A 23,594-nucleotide genomic window follows, 5' to 3' on the forward strand; every position below is an offset into this window, starting at 1 on the left:
ATAAAAGATATACAAATACTAAAATGCGCTTTTGAACAGTATTTTTTATAATTTAAACAAACCAAAAATAATAACTTGAAAAGTTTGTTTTGGTTAGGTTAACTAACCCCATGGCTTTGCATATTGTTCTGAAAACTTTTGTTTTCCATTCCTGTAATTTTCCACAACTCATAACATTTTAAACAAATAATCAAACAGAATACTACAACAGCGTGATCCATAAAACAGGATTTTAGCAGCAGTAAAAAACTGCTGCTGGCATTCATTTTGTAAAATACAGAATAATGTGACAGATAAAAGAAGTGCAAACACGACACAAACACGACATGATGACGTCACAAATATGCTAATTAGTTTGTGATGATACTAGAGCCGCAAGTCTGTCAAAATCATGTGGGAAACACTGTATAATGTATATTCTAAAATAGCTACACTTTTCATCTGCCAGTCTCTCGCGGAGCACCACCCTCAGGCTTAATTGTGCAAAGACACAAGTCCTCTGCAAAAAGTGTTCCTTAAGTGTTCAGTTATTTGAATGTAAAATGTAGGCTATTAGCAGTCAATCATAAGTAATCATAAGTAGCTTATGATTCAACACAGAATCTACCCCACCTAAATCTATGGCCAGGAGCTGCAACAGAAACGGTGTGTACATTTATCACATGAAAATAAAGGTGAAAAATATGGATGAAGAAATAAGAGACCTTCCCAAAAGATCCTTGTCCCAAAACCTTGAGCAGCTCAAACTGACTGGGGTCGGCCTTCTCACAGCCCTCCTTCACGTGATGAGTGATGGGAATCTCTTTATAAGCCCCCTCATCCTGCACACACAAACATACAAACACACAACTGAACAAACACATGTTGGGAATGTCCTGCCACCTCAATCAAAAGCATTATAGGGGCATTTACTTCAGTAGAATAAATAGAAAATGATTAGAAGTATTAGAACAATGCATACTTTATGAAGAATTGCATTTTTGCAACCATACAGTTGAGCAATGCACTTGTTTCATTCTTTTTTCACAGTGTTGTACCTGCTCTATATCGTTTCACGTTTTTTGTCAGGGAAATGTCTTTAATGCAACAGCCTCTATGTTCAAGTTGTTGAAGGGGCATCGTAGTAGGTTCTCACATGAACAGGCCACCTCTCAGGAGCCCCGCATCCAAATCTTGTGAGGTTTATTTGTTTGTCCAAGAACCAGCTTTGTTGTATTTTGAACTGCATGAACGACCGCTGTTTGTGCAGTGGCAAAATGCACATAGGGTAACACATTATCTTACAGTGTGTTATACATGTTACATGTACTGCTTATGGTAATAGTAAATGATGCGTAATGGGCTAGTTCCACAAGATGAGGCTGGTGAACTTTGGGAACGCCAATGTGGGTAGACTTACTTCCGCTAGTATAACACTATATTGGAAAATTTGGATTTCAACCTTCCATTGGGGTGTGCATGACTATTTGAATAATGCATCTGCAATCATTATAAAAAAAATTAAAACTCTATTCGATATTCCATGTTACCATTATAAGACTCTTATTTAACACTTCTTCGCTTGATCTGTAATGACTTTATAATACACATAAAAATGTATCATGCGATCTGAGTGAACAAAGATTTCAGAACAAAAGTTAAATAAAATTTTCTAAGTTTACACACCTTATACCTGAATGGCGTTATGCTGTGCTCACATCACCATATCAATATAATGAAAAAAACGATTTTGATGAGACCCAGAATTCGTAAACATAATACATTAGGGTATAAATACCAAACAAATTTAACATGATTACCATAACCTAAGAGCATTTTTTCTTTGTAAATTCATGTTTGTTTGTAAAAAATACACCAAATAATGCTAATTTAAGCTTGAAACATAAATGTACATTTAACAGCAACTAATGAATTTGGCTTTAGAATAAGATTGGAACCCTTTTCAAAACCTAAAGCCCTGTATTTTCCACCTAAGAACTTCAATAGGTCGTCGCCTTTAAGTAATGGCCTGTAAATACATTTCTAGTTGAAGTTTGCACTTTATTTGTTTTTGTTTAAAACACGCTGTTACCTTAAGTTAATTTTTTTTATAAATACAATGCAGAGCCAAATAGGACAGACACTGACAATGAAATGACAAAGAGAACAACATTTATATGCGGTGGTGATAAGTAGAATTAGTAAATATTTTCCACAGACGACGGTCACATAATATACTGGGAAACAAGCAAACAAGGCTTTTAGTATGATCTTAACACATACAGTATAGTGGGCATAGAGGTATCAAACCCCTTTATTTTATTTTGTTTGATATCAACATTATAAATGATAAAAACAGATATTCTTGTCCGGCTATTGTGACCGGGCAAACAAAGAGCAACGTGTCTTCTCCGCTGTCGAATTTACTGTACCTGAGGAACAGAGTAAGCCTTGCTTGTTTTCTTATCAAGAACATGTAAACAAAATACACAAGATAATCATATACCACAGACTGTCAACATGCATTGTGTATTGTAATTTTTTTTTAAATTCTGTTTTATGTGTTTTAGGGCTGGGTATCGAGCCTGATAATCCAATTCGAATCGATTCCAATTCACAAGCACTCGATTCGAATTCCGACTCACAAGTACTCGATTCGAGTCAATGATTATAGATTTAATATAAATCCTATAGATATTTCTAAAAAAGATCAGTAAATATCACATTACAATGGTGAATTAAAAAATTTAATGAAGAGCCACAAACCTGTTTATTAAACTTTGAACACACTTGGGTATATTGAAACAGAACAGATTATTATTTTTCGTTTAAGATCCAGTATAACAAACAAAATTTCACGAAATCAGCTGTAAAGTGAGGCTGCAATCATATGAACCGCTGCCTTTTATGTAAAGGTGATGTTAAATTTGACGACACACTCGCATCCGCCATGTTAATGAAGCAATGAATGAACGATAAGCTCCCTGTTGTAACATCCACACGTTGTAAAAATAAAAGTGACATCTAGTGGATAGTAGTAGATAGTAGTAGTCACGTTAATGAATGTTTAATGCGTGCGGAAATATGAATGAAAGTAAATCAATTCACAGCTTTTGACAATCGATATTGAATCTACCACATTTGAAAAAAACTATTTATAACAAAATAAAAAAGATGTGTTTGCTGCGCGTGGGTTTAAAGGCATTTTCTTTTTCCAATGTTGCTAATCTTGTCCACTTAAAAAACAAACAGGATATAATATTTGTGCATAATGAATTAGAGCTGCAACTAACGATTATTTTAATAATCGATTAATCTGTCGATTATTTGTTCGATTAATCGATGAATCGGATACAAATTTTTAAAAGCATTCATTTTCAACCCTTTATTGAAAAATAGAACTGACATTGCAAAACATATTTCAAAAGCTTTATTATTACTTATTATATTATTATTACAGCTTGCTGTGGTTTACATGATGCATTTCCCATCAAGAAGCCTCTCATGGTTTGCTGTTTTTTTCTGGAATTTTTTCGGGTCTCTCTGATGGTCTTTCCTCTACCTCCGCTCTGCTTTTTTAATTTATTTTTTCTCCGCTATGCTGCGCGGCGCGATCAACTTTTTTTAGTCCTGTGACACACTAGATGCGTGGCGTGAGCGTCTCAGAAGCCTGGCGTGACCGTTTTTAAATCGGCTCCCATGTTAACAGGTTAGAGCTTGCACACTGCCTGCGTGAGACGAGCCGCACGGAAAACGCGTGCATGCTAGGAATTGAATCGACGCCTATTTTTCACGAGACACGCAAGCGTGTTGGAAGCGTTTCCAGGCAAAATAGAATAGGAAAAGATGTTTATATGTAATTTTGTACACGAATACATATTAATGAATGCCATTTTGATGTTTGAAAGCTAATCATCATTTATTTGATCGTATTTTCAAATTGAATTTCATTAAACCAACATCTACACGTTACGGGGTTTACATGTCCACTGTAGAAAACATCAGGACATAAATCATGTTTATAATGCATTTTTGGAGAAACAAAAAGTGAATATTGAAATAAATTATACATTAATATTCCTATTAAGTATGAGATATTATTACTAACATGTTGCAAATGAATACTCCAATTAACTACCTTTTTCCATAAAATCTTCCTCCAAGAAAATGCTTAGGCTATATCCAATGAAAAGATACATTGCATTGAATGGGAATATTAATTTATGTCCATCTTAAACACATATTGCATAAAGTAAACTTGTGCATCAATTGATTACGTTACATCTTTAATAACATATCTGAGAATCATCTTAATACGAATTGTGGTTCGTATTAAACCCCAAAATGTATTGGTGACTGAATTATTTTTGTTTTTTATGCTCTTAACAATGTGATTAAAAATGGAAAAAAATATGACACACTACAATAACAACGTAGTCTAGTGTGTCATCTGAGTGACGGTCCAACATCAGGTAATAAAGCTACAAAACATTTGGAAATGTTATTTAAATAAACAGACAGCCTACTTACTCATTTTTCGGATTTTGGAAGGTGTAGGTTATGTGAAAAAAGTTTAAACTTGTCGTGAATACAAGACCCTTGTCTGTCGGCGGCCTCCCTCTATGTCACCTTTAGCAGCAGCAGCGCGCCAGCGCCGCGTCAGGCACGGTGCTGGTGTGCAAAGATACAGAAAACACGACGCAGCCGCCACAGAGCTGACACGCAACAGAAACGCTACGCTCACGCCACTCAAACATGTGGCGCGCGTTATAGTCGCGCGATACAACGAATCGATAATGAAATTCGTTGCCAACATTTTTAATAATCGATTTTTATCGATTTTATCGATTCGTTGTTGCAGCCCTATAATGAATATTTCATTATAATTGTAAGCTTGATGTGAAATTGTGACTAAATAAAAACAAACAATAATTACATCTTCATTAACTTAATTTAAATAAATAAATATTTGAATATTGTTTTTTATGAGCTTGAATATTTGAGTAAGATTTTTTTTTAAATGCCCATCCCTAATAAAAACGACAGACACATTTTTTGACCATAGTGGGCCATTTATCAATCATCATAATAAGAACATTTCAGTAAGACAGCAATAGCTGCATTAAGTGTACAAAACTAAATGAAGAATACGCGTCTTATTAATCACACATACAGGTTGTGATTCAGAGATGTTTATTGGTCGAAATAAAGTATTCATGGACAAGTGTTTGGCAAATCCCACACTAACCTTGCCAAGGTTGGATAAACAGTTGTCAGTAAAATGATAGGTAAAAAACAAAAGGTTTGGATAATACTGCTGTGCAATGGTGGGGAAAATATGTTTTGATCCTTGGGTTCTTTACATCATCATCCTCTGGAAGTAAAAACAACTACATGCTTGACTTTGCAGCACAGAACACGGCATCTTCTCAACAGGATCTAAGCACACGTGTTTGTGGGCAGGTCAGAAGTGTTCGTGTTTCGTGGGCAGGCAGTGATTATGCAAATGTGTTCATTTGTTACATTTGAATGTTACAGGCCTGACATTTGAAAATATAACGACTTTGCAGTGTGTCCCATAGGATTTTGACAGACTAATGGCGCTGGTGACATCACAAACTAATTAGCATATTTTTGACGTCATCATGTAGTGTTGACAAAATAAAAGTTGACAAATCTGTCATTTGCACGGATGGATAAAAAAAAGGTGACGCCAAATATACTTGCGCGGCCATAAATATACCTTGTAGCCCAAGTAAATGCAATGTATGGGAAACACTGGACTCGTTAAGGCGATTCACTCTTTTATCAAGACTTTTTAATTGAACAACTTGCATATCGTTTACATTGAAGGAAAGCTGCGTTACACACTGCAATAAAGATAATTTTAGGAAATCCAAGTTAATCTGCTCTTTAACCAGAATCCTTAGATACGATTTATTTATAAGACAGTCTCTGTAACATACTTTTCCACACAGATGATATTTAGACAATTTTGGGACTAAGAAAAGCCTAAAAAGCATTTATTTCCTCTCTTTTGACGTGAAACCTGATCGTGATTACTCTCATGCTTAACATGGTCAACTTTTCAAAAAAACGAGTTGGATGTATTACGTAGTATTTCTGTGCTCGATACACTTTTTGTGAAAAAAACTGCCATATTTGCCAACCAAAATTGTTCCTTTTCTTATACAGTGTTAGAAGTAAGTCTTCCCAGACTGGCTTCCTAAAAAGCTCACTGGCGCCATCTTGTGCAACTTGCCCATTTGAATTACATACTAGCGAATTACATGCAAGGGCACCCGCAGTATATGTTTTTAGAAATAGCTCATTCTAAGGTAATAAAAGACTGTAAGCTCTTTATACACCTCTGAAGACAAAGCTATGTATATTACATTGCATTTCTATCAAAAGATCATCCCAAAACTTACACACAGGACCTTTTATGTAGATTTTGGTGAGCTTAATGGGAACATTTACACTATTTACTTATTAAATTGCTACAAATGTCAACTTAATACTTTCAAAACAAAACAGATGTGAAACTGAGAAGGGATTCTTGAAATCTTGAATAATGTTGCAATGGCAATGTGTCAAAGCCAAATATTATTTCTATACTCAAGAAAGTTTTGCTTGTTTATGTAACTATACTTCAAGTGGGGACTGAAAACTCAAACATTTGAATACGGGTTTTCAAAAACATATCGTATTTGGTCTGACGGCATGAGCGAGCATTCCCAAAACAATAATGGCAGCTTTCATTCTGCATGGTTGTGCAGCGTGAAATTAGGGATGTGCGATTTGGAGAATATATCAAATTGAGATTTTCTTTTTGATAGACATTGTGATTTGATTTGCAATTGAATTTTTCTAAGTCAAGCTTCAGCTCAATATGGTCACACGTGTGAAGAACAGTATGGGTATGGTTACCCTGCTGAAATAAAACAATAAAAAACATTTTTGAAATTCTAATTGTTTCCATTAAAACCATTACAAAATTTTCAAACAGGAAAAACTGTTGTTCTATTGGTTGCCAACAGCCAGATTACATCAGACCAATAGAATCAAAATACTAGTGTACACTATTATAGTTTCCATTAAAACAAACTCCATACAACTCCCATTATAACCCTTAAATCCATAAAGTTTTGTATTGTGTTAGTGAATTATTAAAATAGTACATAGGTTACATAGGCCGGTCTTCTGAATGCCACTCGAAGCATAACCTTCACATCGCGGTCGACATCGCAGTCTCTCTCACATCGCGATTGCGATTCGATTAATCGCTCAGCCCTACGTGAAATACTTATTTCTGCAGTAAAAAGTACATCTGCCCCACTGCAACCAGCTATAAACACATGTACATTAGGGATGGGCGATATATTAACGTTTGCGATATACCGTAGAAAATTCTCGTGGAAAAAATGTGTCTCATCGCGATAATAACGTTAAGTCTAGTTGAAGACGTAGTTTCGTGCACGACTGACTCACTGTTCAGGTGCAGAGTGAAAACAAGCATAGCGGAAGGTGGATGCGAGGTTGAGGAGGAGCTTGGTAAGCGAAGAGCTAACGCTACAATTTGGAACTGGTTTGGTTATAGAAAAATCACATGCGGAGCGAACTACTATTAATATGCAATGTTTGCAGAAAAAAGGTGGTTACAAAGAGTGGAAACCCGTCCAATTTGTTCCACCATCTAAAACACAAACCAGAGTACGAAGAAAGTTTGAAGCTACGTAATGCAACAACTACACGTGGACCTAGGTGTAATATAATTCCCACCCAGACGAAAATTGCCAGCGCATTTGCTAATTGCGTCTCTTATGATAAGCAAAGTAAACGATGGAACGAATTGACGTTTGTAATACAATCCATAAAAGGAAGGAAGGACTTTTAATTATTAAACGCAACGTAAATGGACCATAACAAAAGCCAGGCCTGTTCCTCTCTCACTGACGGTGGCTGGTCCTCTTACGCTCCCAATCTCCAAGACCGGTGCGCGTACAGCTGACGCTCGTCATCACAATTCTTTAAACTTGGTTAGACACGTAGGATACACATCTTCAGGACATATAAAGCGATCTCTAACAAAGCATGTACATACAGTATATTTTTATTCAAAAAAGATTCCGGTCGGATGGCACAGCATTGCTTTTTAACCTGAGTTTCTCAGCAAATCCAGCCTTGACATGTGCCTTGTTTACAAAGGAATCCACGGTGAGATGAAGCGAACAAATGCTAAATGTTTTACCAACGTGAGCTGAAACATATTTAAAAATAAACTTCAGCCACGCATTCCTAATACCAGAATCCAAAGGAAGCAAATGTGTTCTTCCACAACCAGGCGCTGCACAATATGTTGCATGTTTGTTGCTTGGTCTCTCTAAATAAAAATAACAGTGAAAGAAGTACTCACTTATGACACAAGGGTTGCTAGATCTTCACAGAAAAAAGACAAGACAAATAAAGACAAGACGAAAATAAACCAAAAAATCTCAAAATCTGCTACTGACAATTTATTACGACCTAAGTGCAGAGGCTTTTTGATCGAAGACCAAAAAAGAAGCATAAAAGAGCTTATTAATAACAAACATGGCAACACTACAAAAGAGCACTGTGTGATGCAGCCTTCCGAGCATAAACACAACAAAACTTGTATCGGTTGTGACAGTTTAGTGTAAACTGACAGACAAAACAAATCTTTAGACGAAAAAATATGGCGCTATGGTTACCAGTCTGTCAATCATCACAAATGCGGGAATGTGTACTATGTGTACATGGCTTAAGTCATTCGCGAACCTGTGGGCGGGGCTAGAGAATCCAGTTAATAGGTTGCAGTCCAGAAGATGAGTAAATGCAGTAAATAAGGTTAAAGTGCAGTAGATTAGTTAATGCCGTTATTGAAGTTTCAGTGCAATAGATGAGTAGATGCAGTTAATAGAGTTACAGTGCAATAGATGAGTAGATGCAGTTAATAGAGTTACTGTGCAGTAGGTAAGTTAGTGCAGTTATGGAAGTGGTCCTTTAGTGCAAATGAGCATTCAGTTAAATATTCCTGGTGTGCAAGTGAGCAGTATAGAGTGCAAATGATGCTGTGCGTGTGTAAACAGTCCAGTAGACCAGGGACCCGTTTCAATAAGGAGGTTCAAGCAACCCTGAGTTAAAATATGAACTCTGAGTTGATTTACTCAGATAATCGCTACTCTGAGTTTTCTGTTTCAGAACAGCTGGTTTCAATGAGTTAAATCCACTCTGAGTAAGTTTACTCTAGGTTACGCGTGTTCACCGCGGCTTTAAAAAGCCATCATCAATTGAGCGAAGATAACCCGATTCACCATGGCAACGCCACGTGACAAAAAGCGCTCCGTTTATTTCTCGCAGTCGAATTGGAGGCACTATATATATACATATCTATATATATGTTTATATATACCTACGATTTTTGTTATGTAGGTGCAATCCTTCTGCAATAAAAAGAACATGGCAGCAGCTGAAAATGAAATATAAAAACATCATTCAGTCCGGTGAGTTTAAATGCTCTTGCTAGTAGGATGCCTGACTGGGAAATGTTTGATATATTTAATAAACTGGCCTTGAAAGTTTTGAGTATATGAGAACCGAGAACCTGGCTATAGAAGACAGAAAACTGGCCATGCTTGCACCTGCTCCAGCTATGTGTAACGGAGGCCAGCTAGTGAAGAGTTGTGCAGTGTGTAAGCCTCACTCTTTGACCAACAGAGATGCTCTAGCGACAGACGCAATAGGAACTGCGGTCTTTAGGCTCGTCGTTAGAGCGCCCGTCTCTCATTCGGACCGATGGGACCTTTTAAATGTGCACCCAATCACAATGGGAAATCCTAAAGGGTTTTTGAATTATTAGTTTACTTCCAGAAGGTGGCAGCAAGACCACATTTATTTGATCAGCCTAATTCAGAAAGACGTTCACTATTCACCTGCAATCCTATGAACCTCCTCTTTGATGGCTCTCACAGGAAACTTAACAAAAGTGCAAAAAAAGAGCTTGAGAGCGATTCACACTTCTCTTACTGCTCTACATACAGTTGCCTTGCTAACGTGTTCTGCATCCCCGGTGTTATATAGAAAGCTTCCATTGGCAAAGAAACGTGACCATAAAAATAATCTGCTCAGATGTCAGAGCGCGACCCTGGCGAGTGAGGTTTGTGATGTAAGGATGAAGCAGATTGTGGATATATTTAATGGACTGTACAGAAAAACTGTATCGCTCAAATAAAGAATCCTCCGGATATGAAAAAACATCCAAACGGGCTTCACCATATATTCTCTCCCAACGTAAATGTAACTCTCGATTTCTGAAACGGCTTGACTTACCCCGCGGTCGCGGGTTTGATATACCTTCCCGACCTGTGTCCGAAGCTCCCGTGAATCTCTTAGACCCGAACCCGCTCGGGTCTCGGGCCGGACCTCGGGTTTTCGGATCTAAGTGGACCCGTGAAGACCTCTAGCTCAAAGAACTGCCGTTATAATGGTGGAAGTGAATTCCTGTGGCAGATAAAACGGTCTACATTTAACCATGAGAAACTCAAGGTTAGCCGAGCAGTGTCTCCCGACAATAACAGAGTTCGTGCACCAAGCTTTGTTGATGTAAATGCACACTCCACCTCCTCTTGTCTTACCGGATTCCTCTGCCATTCTATCCGCCCGGTGTGTCTTGTAACCCGCTAACTCAATAGCGTTGTCCGGTATGCCGCTGTGTAGCCATGTTTCTGTGAAGATTATGACATTGCAGTTCAAAAGTCTTTTGCTGTTGCTGTCGAATCTCATCCATTTTGTTCACTAATGATCGAACATTAGCAAGGAAATCTCGACGCCGCCGGCGAGCAATTCCGCCCCGGCCGTGTGGGGTGTGTAGCATCGGATGTTCTGCCGATCTCAGGGACGAGTTGAATGTTGCTGATAAAACTTCCGGAAATGCGTAAACTGATATCCAAAAGCTCCTGCCGGGTGTACGATGTAAATGCACAACTTTTCTTGACAAACAGACCCGAGATGAGCAAGAAATACACTATATAAATGCTAAAAGTGGAGAGACGCTGAGCCTCGTGATGTTCACGCGCCGCCATTGAACACCACCTTCTTCTGCGGATGTGGTGTTCAACCTATCAAGTCATTGATAGGTACATTCCAGGACCTATCACTTGGAATGACACTTCATTGGAATACGATGAGCTTCTACATAACAAAAGCTCTTTTAACTCTTGAAGCTGTAAAATTAAATTCTTAATTCATGACACCCTTAAACTAGGGCATGTGTATATACGCAGGCAAATAGTGTTTCTTTACAGCAAAACATCACCATCCTCTGGCCTGGCATGCATTATACAGCATTTTTTTATTCCTTTTCCAGATCTGTGTAAATGCAGATCGTTTTGATAACGCTGTCCTATTTATGTGAAACTTTTCAAAAATGCAAAAGAAAAACTTTTCAGTTTTTTATTGTGTAAACATACTATGAAGGATTATGATTTGAAAAACACACACCTCTCAAAAAAGGTCTAACAGCTGAAAATACAAATCAGAGCAAAAACATAGTCCTGAGGTCTGAGGACTGCCAGAGAAGCTTTAAGATGGGATTGTATAAAGACATTATTGGAAGTTTACAAAAAATATTCTGTAATGAAGGTTCACAGAAGCATGTAGCCTTCATGAAACCGTGTAGAAGAAGTTTGGAACAACCAGATCTCTTACTTGTTACTCATACAACATTTTGTTTGTTTCATTTAAGCACTTTTAAGAACCTATGTTTGTATTTATATACTTTCCATTCCTCCTAAATGTCTGAAATTCAAATACATATTTAAAGAAACATGGGCACCCTGTAAAATTACTTACTGAAAATAAAAAACACTTAACTAAAACGGAAATGTTAACTTAATTAAATAAATAAATGTCAAAAGCTCAATAATAACATAACTAGCTATTGAAAAAACAGGGCTCTAGACTGCAACCAAAATGGTCGCAAAACGCAATAACTCTTTGATAACGTGCAAGGAAATATTTCACACGTTCGCATTGGTGCGACTGTGTAATGTTCAGGTCTGCATTTCCCAATGACGTCTCTTAGTGTGCTACGAAGACTCTAAAGGTACACCTTAACTCCAGTAATACCTTTTCTAGGCTAGTTTTCCAAACTATACCTTACACCAAATTGCAAACTAAATCCAACCATGGATATGATTCAATTGTGAAATGATTGTGCAAGCACGCAATCTCATACCCAAATGTATCACCCCGCTACACTGACTGTCAGTATGGTCATTTATATCAAAGGTTCTCAAACTTTGGGTCAGAGGGTCACACAAAGCCACTTGCTGTTGCAGTGCATTAGAAAAGTTTATTTCAGCAGATTGTGCTTGGACACTGGATGCGCAAGTGGCACATTTACAGCGCAATGCATGTAGCATGTAGTATTCAATAATCAACATATTTTGATATTTAAATTAAACTTATTTGTCCATGACAAGAAAGATAAAAAGTAAAGAATAAATGTGTGTTGTTTCCCTATTTTCAAAGTGTGCCTACCTTTGATTATACCTGTTTTGGGAACCCCTTATTTATATTATCATAAAATATGTTGCTACAGCGTCATTATTTAGTCAATAAAAACGCAGAACATATAATCAACAGCTATAGCAGGAAAAACACCTAGAGTTGAATTTAGGGGCTGCTCTGTGGAGTTTGTCTTACCAATAGGGATGGGCCGGTATGAGATTTTGACGGTATGATAACCTTGCACAAACCTATCACGGTTTCACTGTATTACTATAACATTTTTTCAATAAAAACAACTTTTCCACTGAAAATAATACATTTTATTTTGAAGCAACCTATAACATCTAACATTTTGGAACAGTAAACACGTCAGGTTAAATAATTTAAATGAATATGTGAGTTCTTCTAAATTAAATTTGTCATCACAATAATGCTCTGAAATCCATTATTGTTATTTCAGTATTGATGCGCACACACACACATATAGCTATAAACACACAGTAGGAGAGAAAGAGTGCGAGATTACTAGTGTGTTGCATAAACACTAACGGGCTCTTTCTGTACATTACCAACAGTTTTTAAATTTAGTTACTGTTAACAGATGTAACGTTACACAAATTACGGGAGCCTTAAAAGTATAAACGTGAACGGGATATCAGCTAAATTGATTTATTAGACTTGTCCGCGCTCTGTGAAGTAACGTGAGTGGAGGAAACTAGTTCATGTTCGGCTAGTGGATTAGCCATGTTATGCGTGTAACCGTCAACCGGTCCCACTCGCCCCGCTCGCGCGGGCTTCTATGACGGCATTACAATGCCAAATGGGAGACAGGCGCTCTTACGAGGAGGCTAAAGACCGCAGTCGTGTCTCTGTTGGTCGGGGAGTGAGGGTTTACACACTGCACAGCTCTTCACTAGCTGGCCTCCGTTACATTTGCTTGGGGTAGAAAGCAGAATAGTATTTATTTTACAGTGCTAAACATGCAAACTCTCTTAGATGGTTGCAAATGTTTATTTAAAGACAGCATTGCCTTGAATTTAGCAAAGAGTGATGGGTGGTGCGCCCGTAGATGGGCTATCATATTTGACGTATTGCCTCCCCGAGCAGCCACTCTTTTTTTTTTTTAATTTACAAGTTGGATGTCCTTCCTCCTCCAAGCCGCTGCCATCTGACCTTTTTCGGTACCCAAAAGATTCCCACACGGCAGACTTCGTTTTTTTTGACGGGGGAAAAGTTCACCTCCTTCGGCCATCCTCCATACACGTGACTCACTCCCTCTCACTGCGTGTACAAACCGGAGAGGGAGGGGTCATGTGACTCGTTACGTTCGCACACAACCTGAGGGATTCCTGTAACTTACTTTTCGTCTATGACGACGAGAAAAAGCTGCCCATACCGCAGAGACGGTATAGCGGACATTTTTTGTGGTTTTGAAACCGCGGTAAACCGTGAAACCGGTTATCGGCCCATGCCTACTTGCCAAAGTTGGCAAACATGTTCCAAAAGCTGATGAATTTGCTGTCGTGGCAGGTTGAATAAAAGAATAATTGCAGCATAAATTGCAGCCAGGTTTTCACAGATTAAATGCACTAAAATGATCTGCAAATGGCGTTTCTTTGATTAAGACAAAATAAATTGCCCCCATTTCTCACGGAGGAGATCGGGAGCTTAAAAGGACGACCCTAAAACAAACTTAACATATGTTCTCTCTCTCATCAACAGTATTGCCGGTCGTCCTTTTAAGCTCCCGATCTCCTCCGTGAGAAATGCGGGACCGGTGCGCGTACAACTGATTGCAACTATCACTCATGCCACCGGCCCCGCCTCACGGCTCTCGTCCCGCCTTCCTCACCACAGTATACTTAAAGATGATCGTTTCGGGAAACACATATTAATGATAAGGTACAGCTTAAGAACGACATAGCGATATGAAGTTTTCAGGGAAATGCGGCCCTGGTTGTTAATGTATAACTTATGACTGGCAAACGTACCATGTTAACCCTACATATTGACCCCAAACATACTAGTTATCAAGTTTGTGAATATTTTGAATTTAAAAATAAAATGTGTCACATGATAAGCAGTGCCGCGTCACTAGGGCTGCAACTAACGATTATTTTGATAATCGATTAGTTGGGTGATTATTTTATCGATTAATCAGATAAAAGTTTAATTCGATCTTTGGTTTATAACGAAATCAGAGATGGGAAAGGTAAACACAACTGTACTCATTTGCTTTCTCCCATAATTAACACACCAAGGCTTATGAGTTGTTTCAGGTGAGTTATATTAGAAGCAGCTGACTGTAGTCTCTCCCAAACGAGGGAGGGCAGAGTTGGCCAAGGAAATCTGGGTTTTTTTGTGGAATGAAAAGTGAGATATTTGTTATTCAAATGTAGCGAGGAACAATAAAAATTATACTTCAGTATAGTACAGATACTCTGTGTCCTAAGGTACAGTACTCATACAAATGTACTTTGTTATTTCCCACCTCTGAACTCAATATTGCCCCAAATTAGAGTCTTTAGCCACAAATTGGGTTTTGCTAATATAATCTTAAATTTTGTCATTTAAAACACCTCTCCCCTTTAAACTTTAAAACTGTGCGGCTTGAAAAGATGCATGCAAAACACGCCTGGCTTTAAAACTGTGCACCTCGCGCAGCACAGAGAGAACCGTTTGACTGCTAAACTTGAGCCTCACAGAGAGACTTTAAAACTGTGCATCTTTTGTGCTGCACAGAGACATGTATTACTTTTAAACTGCGCACCTTGCGCTGCAAAGAGAGACATGTTTGACTTAAAAACTGCGTACTTTGTGCTGCACGGAGAGACACATGCATGGAGAGACACATCTGACTTTAGAACAGCACAGCTCGGGCTGTACAGAGGGATGCATAGTTTTAAAAGGGAAGAAGACGCGGTTGATTTATAACTGCGCAGCTCACAAGTGACATCACAGACCAACTAAATGATAATGAAATTCGTTGACAACTATTTTCATCATCGATTATTATCGATTACACGTCACCATGGAAATAATAAAGTTATAGGTAGGGTTGTGACGATAAGCACATGATGAGATGTTCCGCAATGTTCAAGTTCATTAGTTTTTTACAAGCTTATATTGTTTTGTATTATACTTCATACATGTATAATGAAGGTTAAATACACATTGGCTTTGAAAACCAAGAGTAAGAATAATTTATATCCGTAAATTATAAGTTCCCGACTCGAGAGCACCCAAGTTGAATCTGAGAAGAGAGGATGGCGTTTTCTGTTTCTAAATGCAGTTTCAAATGTTGAAATTATTTGAATCAAAGTGATCAATGCAGAAATACCAATTCAAACGTTTAAAACACGTCTGTGTTTTTCTGTAGCACCCGCGCGATAGAGAAGTGGCAACAGCCACTGGCGGCTGCTTTCACACTAACATTCAGATTGCTTTTGAGGAAAAGCAAGACTTTCTAAATATATATTTTCGAAATCTCCACATAACATGCAATTTCTGGTGTGCACAGTAGGGGTGGGAATCAAAGGGTACCTCATGATATGATTCGCAATACATGGTTCACGTTACCGATAATATCACAATGCACCGATTCTGCGATAATCAATATATTGCTTTACAACCCTATAACAGTACATTTGACCTGTGATCGGCACGGATCACGCACGCCCCACTGATCGGAACATGCATGATCGGTGGATGGATCATAGGGAAAAACTCCCTCCATCTCAGCGAGTTCAGCATTCCTCACCGGGCGCAGTCTTTAACTTTAACCGCCACGTAAGGCAAGTTTTAAAGTGAAACTAACGTTCGAAACACGCTCATGACACGTCTGTAATGCAAGCAATCACAATTAAATAATAAAAACTTAAAGTGTGAATTAGTTGTGTTGTGTTTTATAATTGAATACATTTTTCTTTAATGTCATCCACCAGTGTTTTGTGGCTCTTTTTTAAAACTATCCTTTAAGGCACCGGTACATTCCCATTAACATTTATGCATTTGCCAGACTTACATTGCATTATACTATGCATTTGTTTCTAATTAATAGTTTTAAAAGTATCGATTTGTTTAAAAAAAACTATACTCAACCCTACTGGGAACATCTCAGTGTTAACTATCTTAAATAAAATAAACTTGAAAACAAACCAAGTTTCATTAAACTTAAGCACATTAACGCTCATTCTCATACATGCACGGAGCATCTATTATTTTACGAGCACTATCTGCCATCCTTAACTCTTTCTCTGACTAGTTAACATTTGTTCACCTTACGTTACCCTCATTCATGTGTTAAGCGCCACCCAGTGGAGCCATGATGTAATAACTAGGGTTGGGTATCATTTGTTTTTTATACCAGTGCCAAAACGATACTTTAAGAAACAGTACTGGGACCCGTTTCAATAAGGAGGTTCAAGCAACACTGAGTTAAAATATGAACTCTGAGTTGATTTACTCAGATAACCGCTACTCTGAGTTTTCTGTTTCAGAACAGCTGGTTTCAGTCAGTTCAATCCACTCTGAGTAACTTCACCCGAGGTTACTCGTGTTCACCGCGGCTTTAAAAAGCCATCATCAATTGAGCGAAGATAACACGATTCACCATGGCAACGCCACGTGACAAAAAGCGCTCCGTTTATTTCTCGCCAGTCGAATTGGAGGAACTATATATATATATATATTATGTATATCGTATCGTATATGTATAAACATATATACCTACGATTTTTTGTCATGTAGGTGCAATCCTTCTGCAATAAAAAGAACATGGCAGCAGCTGGAAATGAAATATAAAAACATCATTCAGTCCGGTGAGTTTAAATGCTCTTGGTAGTAGGATGCCTGACTGGGAAATGTTTGATATATTTAATAAACTGGCCTTGAAAGTTATGAGGATATGAGAACCGAGCACTGTGGCTATAGAAGACAAAAAACTGGCCATGCTTGCCCCTGCTCCAGCTATGACAGACGCAATAGGGACTGCGGTCGTTAGGCTCGTGGTTAGAGCGCCCGTCTCTCGTTCTGACCGACGGCAGTTCGAAGCCCGCGCAGAGCGGGGCGAGTGGGACCTTTTAAATGTGCACCCAATCACATTGGGAAATCCTAAAGGGTATTTGAATTATTAGAGGTGGCAGCAAGAGCACATTTATTTGATCAGCTTATTCAGAAAGACGTTCACCATTCACCTGCAATCCTGTGAAACTCCTCTTTGATGGCTCTCACAGGAAACTTAACACAAATGTATATAAAGTGCTTGAGAGTGATGCACACTTTTCTTACTGCTCTACATACAGTTGCCTTGCTAACGTGTTCTGCATCCCCGGTGTTATAAAGAAAGCTTCCATTAGCAAAGACACATAAGGCCATACAGAGAATCTGCTCAGTTGTAAGAGTGCAGCCACGACGAGTGAGGTTTGTGATGTAAGGATGAAGCAGAGTGTGAATATATTTAATGGACTGTAAAGAAAAACTGTGCCTCTCAAATAAAGAATCCTCCGGATATGATAAAACATCCAAACGTGGCTTCACCATATACTCTCCCGACGTAAATGTAACTCTCTCTGAATGAATGCAGCTTCCTCATCTACGGGTACTGAATAAACGGACATTTAATGTTTGTGTTACGAACTTGTGCGCGATTAAGGAAAACGAATGAAAAAACGAACGGCGAAGGCAATTTCAACACCGCTCGCGCTTCGAAAAGGGGCGGAGATTGTAACAAACCTCGGGTTAGTGGAATAAAACCTGCTCCTGACCAGGTTAGGTTCACAGAGTAGGTTACTATGGTTACTCACTCTAAGTATAAGATACCTTGATTTCTGAAACGGGGTTGACTTACCCCGCGGTCACGGGTTTGATATACCTCGCGTTCTGAAACTGAAAACCCAGAGTATCCCGTTTTCTGGGGTTAACTTACACTGAGTTTGCTCTTACCCTGCTTTCTGAAATGGGTCCCTGGTGCCTGAACAGATACACAGGTGGATGACATCAAAGAACAATACGTTCAATTAAAAATATTAATTTAATATATAAATACAAAACATATTCACAATTAAATTTAAGTGAATGTGAAATGAGCATGGACAATAACATTGAAAAATTTTATAGTTTTTACTGTTTACCTTTTTTACCCTCCAGCTACAACTACATGCTCACCATAGTTGTATTAAATATGGGCAGAAAAAGCGTTGAATATATCAACAGATTAAGTCCATGTACAGAGAGCCTTCTAGGGTACATCATATATGGATTATTTTTAAATCAGACAGTATGTATAATGAATAAGTATAATTATATGATTATACATGCAGTCAGAGTAAAAAGCTTGACAGACTGGCTATAAGGCTTTTGAACTTCCACAACTGTCTTGTCAAATGCGTTACTGTGTAAAGATCGAGGTCCACTGCCCACCGCACGCGCTTTATTGACAGTTTAATTGTGATCGCTTGCATCACAGACGCATCATGTGCGTTTCGAATGAACGTTATTTCACTTTTTTTTCACCCCTTATGTGGCAGTCTAAGTTAAAGACTGTGCCAGGTGATGAATGCTGATGGAGGAATGGAGAGAAGCGTGCATTAAGTCTTCCAGTATGATGAATCCAAGGGTCATGGGCGTTCCGATCCGTGGGGCGAACGCAATCCGCATGGATCACAAATCATTCGCCATCAGTCTAACCATTATGTCAGATGTGTTGGATTTGTATTATCTGAGCTTACCGAATTTCGTTCACGTGAAAGAGAGCAAATGTCTCAATCGGCGGATCAGTCAGCATTTAAGCGGCACTGAAATGAGGCACCAAAATCTGCTGGGTTTTTTTCGGTCCAGTTACATACCGGATTTATTGGTACGGTTTGGGTACCCAACCCTAGTAATCACGCATGGAAATATATTTAAAGCATCTTTAAGGCTAGAACCACCACTACATATACACAAAGTTACTCACACAATATGTATAAGATTCCTCCTCCATTGGTTCCTCCATGAACTGATGCCCATTAACCTGAATAAAAAAATTGTCAGTGTTAGTCACATGTTCACCATCTTAACATTTCACCATGAAACTGAAACAAAATAAATGTATACATGGATCAAAGGGGAGATCCTTAATTGATATTCACAAAAGTAAATGCACAATTTCTTTCTTGTAAAATGAATTATATATTTTGGTCAATGAACTACTGAAATTGTATAATTTATATTGATCTTGCTGCTTAATACTTGTTTATACAAACTGACCATGACTTTCCGTACAGTTCTTGTGTTCTGTACATATAAAAGCATACAGGCAGTTTGAAAATAACTTAAATAAAAAAAGACCCAAGCACACACAATGTTCACTTTTGTGGATTTTTCTCGTTTATTTTTTTTACAATAATTTATAATTAGTTTAAAGGACCAATGTGTAATTTTCAACCAATTATTGAGTCGACGTTAACACTGCAGTATGATATTTTTTAACAAATTCTGGGCCAAAAAAGAATCCAGCATGCTAGTTTAAGCAGTTTACCCAAACCAGCTGGGATAAAACAACCCATCGCTGAGGGAGGCGCAGTTAAGACAATGAACTTGACGTGTCAACTCGCGCTACGTGAAGATCTAGAATGCCACTCAGTGTTAAACAATAGCTAACAGCTAGTTTGTGGTATTTCAGTCTCTTGAGACGCTAGTTGTGTATCACTGTTAGTTCGACAAATAAATATTATAAATGTAACAGTTCACCCAAAATGAAATGAAAATTGTGTCACCATTTACTCCCTCAAGTTGGTCCAAATCTGAATTTATTTTATATTTATTTTACAAATAAATGTGCAGCATTTGAAAAATAATAAAAGGGCAGTTGTTCATTTCAAATTTGATCAACTCATTCTGTAAAAAAATCATGAAACAAATGGCATCGTGAGATCAATGTGCATTTTTCCAAAGCAGCTTTACAGAAGAAAATAAAAATAAAAACATAGAAAAGGTCAAATAAAGTACAGTGTACAGTGCATGGTGTTGTAACAAGGCAATGTTTGTTTTGTGTTTTTTTTTAAACATGAACATCCAACATCCAGAGTATATATTTTTATATATATCTATATATATATATATACATATATATATATATATATACAGTGGGGCAAAAAAAGTATTTAGTCAGTCAGTTTTCCAACTTAAAAATTTAAATTTAAAAATCATTTTCATTACACTTCAACTATGAGAAACAGAATGAGAAAAAAATCCAGAAATTCATTTATTTTTATTTTTAAAGAATTTATTTGCAAATAATGGAAATTAAGAAATTAACTGTGGGAGCAATTATTAGAAAATGGAAGACATACAAGACCACTGATAATCTCCATCGATCTGGGGCTCCACGCAAGACCCCCCCCCCCCCCGGGGTCAAAATTATCACAAGAACGGTGAGCAAAAATCCCAGAACCACACGGGGGGGACCTAGTGAATGACATGCAGAGAGCTGGGACCAAAGCAACAAAGGTAACACATTACGCCGCCAGGGACTCAAATCCTGCAGTGCCAGACGTGTCCCCCGCTTAAGCCAGTACATGTCCGGGTCTGTCTGAAGTTTGCTAGAGAGCATTTGGATGATCCAGAGGAGGATTGGGAGAATGTCATATGGTCAGATGAAACAAAATATATGACTTTTTGGTAAAAACTCAACTTCTCGTGTTTGGAGTAGAAAGAATGCAGAGTTGCATCCAAACAACACCATACCTACTGTGAAGCATGGGGGTGCAAAAATCATGCGCTGGGGCTGTTTTTCTGCAAAGGGACCAGGATGACTGATCCGTGTAAAAGAAAGAATGAATGGGGCCATGTATTGTGAGAGTACATTGAAGATGAAACGTGGCTGGGTCTTTCAGCATGACAATGATCCCAAACACACCGCCCAGACAACGAAGGAATGGCTTCGTAAGAAGCATTTCAAGGTCCTGGAGTGGCCTAGCCAGTCACCAGATCTCAACCCCATAGAAAATCTTTGGAGGAGTTGAACAGTCGTGTTGCCCAGCGACAGCCCCAAAACATCACTGCTCTAGAGGAGATCTGCATGGAGGAATGGGCCAAACTACCAGCAACAGTGTGTAAAAACCTTGTGGAGACTTACAGAAAACGTTTGACCGCTGTCATTGCCAACAAAGGGTATATAACAAAGTATTGAGATGAACTTTTGATATTGACCAAATACTTATTTTCCACCATAATTTGCAAATCAATTCTTAAAATAAATCCAGAAAATCACATTGTCTGATTTTTAAAAGAATTTTTAGTCTCATTCTGTCTCTCATAGTTGAAGCGACCTATGATGAAAATTACAGGCCTCTCTCATCTTTTTATGTGGGAGAACTTGCACAATTGGTGGCTGACTAAATACTTTTTTGCCCAACTTTATATATATATATATATATATATATATATATATATATATATATATATATATATATATATATATATATATATATATATATATATATATATATATATATATATATATATTTAGGTTCGCAAAGAACCTATTAAAGCACTAAGACATGGGAACAGTATAGCTAACATTTACATTTGAATATTTATCGCAAGTCATATTGTCATCGCAATATTAAACAACATTATCGCACATCGCAGCTTTTCCTCATATCGTGCAGCTCTAATACTAAGATTTTTAATGACCACAGAGAGTCAGGACCTCTTATATCGTCTCATCCGAAGGACGGTGCTTTTTGACAGTATAGTGTCCCCCATCACTATACTGGGGCATTAGAACAGACACAGACCACAGGGTGAGCACCCCCTGCTGGTCTCACTAACACCTCTTCCGGCAGCAACCTAGTTTTCCCAGCAGGTCTCCCATCCAGGTACTGACCAGGCTAAGCCCTGCTTAGTTCCAGTGGGCAACCAGTCTTGGGCTGCAGGGTGATATGGCTGCTGAAGCATCCTGGACACAGAATGATGCACTTAATGAGGGAGAGTTTTATCAAGGTTGGTCTGGCTGATCCTCTGCTAATAATTATGTCAGGAAGAAAGTCAAAAGTGTGGGATCTGTTCCAACTGTGAGCGCATAGAACACTGGTGTGTCAACACTTGTCCCCAACCTCGATCAAAGGGTTATAGTATATTGCAAGAATGAGAGTTTCACGACAGCTATAGCTCAAAGTTTCTGATTTATTCCAGTTAATCAACTTGCAACTTGGTTCCAGCCATTGAACAATGATTTTCAGTAGATGTACATTATTAGGGTTGTTTTACTGTGTGTTCACACCGAGCGCGAATGAGGCGTCAAGCGCGAGTGATTTACATGTTAAGTCAATGCAAAGACGCGATAGACGCGCTAGCGCGTTTTTGACGCCTCATTCGCTCTCTATGTGAACACACAGTTAGAGAGTATGTGGTTTAGTCTCAAGGATGCATACATTAGAACAGAGTAAGCTGCCTCGCCTACAGTGACAGCACATTGAAGAACGGAACCTGTTTGTACGTTCTTTAACTCCGCTCACATAAAACATCACCAGTAAACCAGCAGGGGGTTTTATACAATTTTATGCAACAAAATAGAAACCAACAAGAATAACACTGGTGCATAAGTTATACAACATTTATCATTAGCATCTCTGGAAGTACAATGAATTTAGAAACATGGTGGTTAAAGGTGCGGCCCCCAATTGTTACTTCCGCTAATCTAACCGTTCCATAATGCAACAACTCGATGCACTTTGCCAACAGGCCAACGGGCTCTTGCTAATAGAGCAGGGGTGTCAAACATACGGCCCGCGGGTTTTTGTTTTATTAAATTTTTTATTTTATCATTGATCATTTAATTGGGCTTCTGCCGGAACCCCTAACAAGCATGCGCATTCTAAAGCGCCGCCTACATTTCGAAAACAAAGTCGGCTAAGTTGTGCGGCAAGGACTAGTGATTTTAAAATGTCCAAATAAAGAAAACTGACGGAAGAAGACGTATTTCTTCTGTGAGTTCAACGGTAGGCCGGTATGTTTAATCTGCTCACAAGCCGTGGCTGTGCAAAACGAGTAGAATATTAAACGGCACACACGCAGAGAAATATGATAAATACACTGGA

At 38.3% G+C, this 23,594-nt stretch overlaps 1 protein-coding gene across 1 annotated transcript in view; it reads right to left on the reverse strand.

Annotated features, from left to right (window-relative positions):
* Positions 1-23,594, reverse strand: part of rps6kal (ribosomal protein S6 kinase a, like) — a 69,041-nt gene that overhangs the window by 38,681 nt on the left and 6,766 nt on the right. The window contains exons 3-4 of the mRNA XM_079480220.1: positions 19,466-19,522; positions 705-821 (exon numbers count right to left, since the gene is read on the reverse strand). Of these exons, the coding sequence (XP_079336346.1) occupies positions 705-821; positions 19,466-19,522 (174 nt within the window). The remainder of the gene's footprint in view (positions 1-704; positions 822-19,465; positions 19,523-23,594) is intronic.

Source organism: Barbatula barbatula (assembly GCF_947034865.1).
Source record: "Barbatula barbatula genome assembly, chromosome: 18".
Classification (NCBI taxonomy): domain Eukaryota; kingdom Metazoa; phylum Chordata; class Actinopteri; order Cypriniformes; family Nemacheilidae; genus Barbatula; species Barbatula barbatula.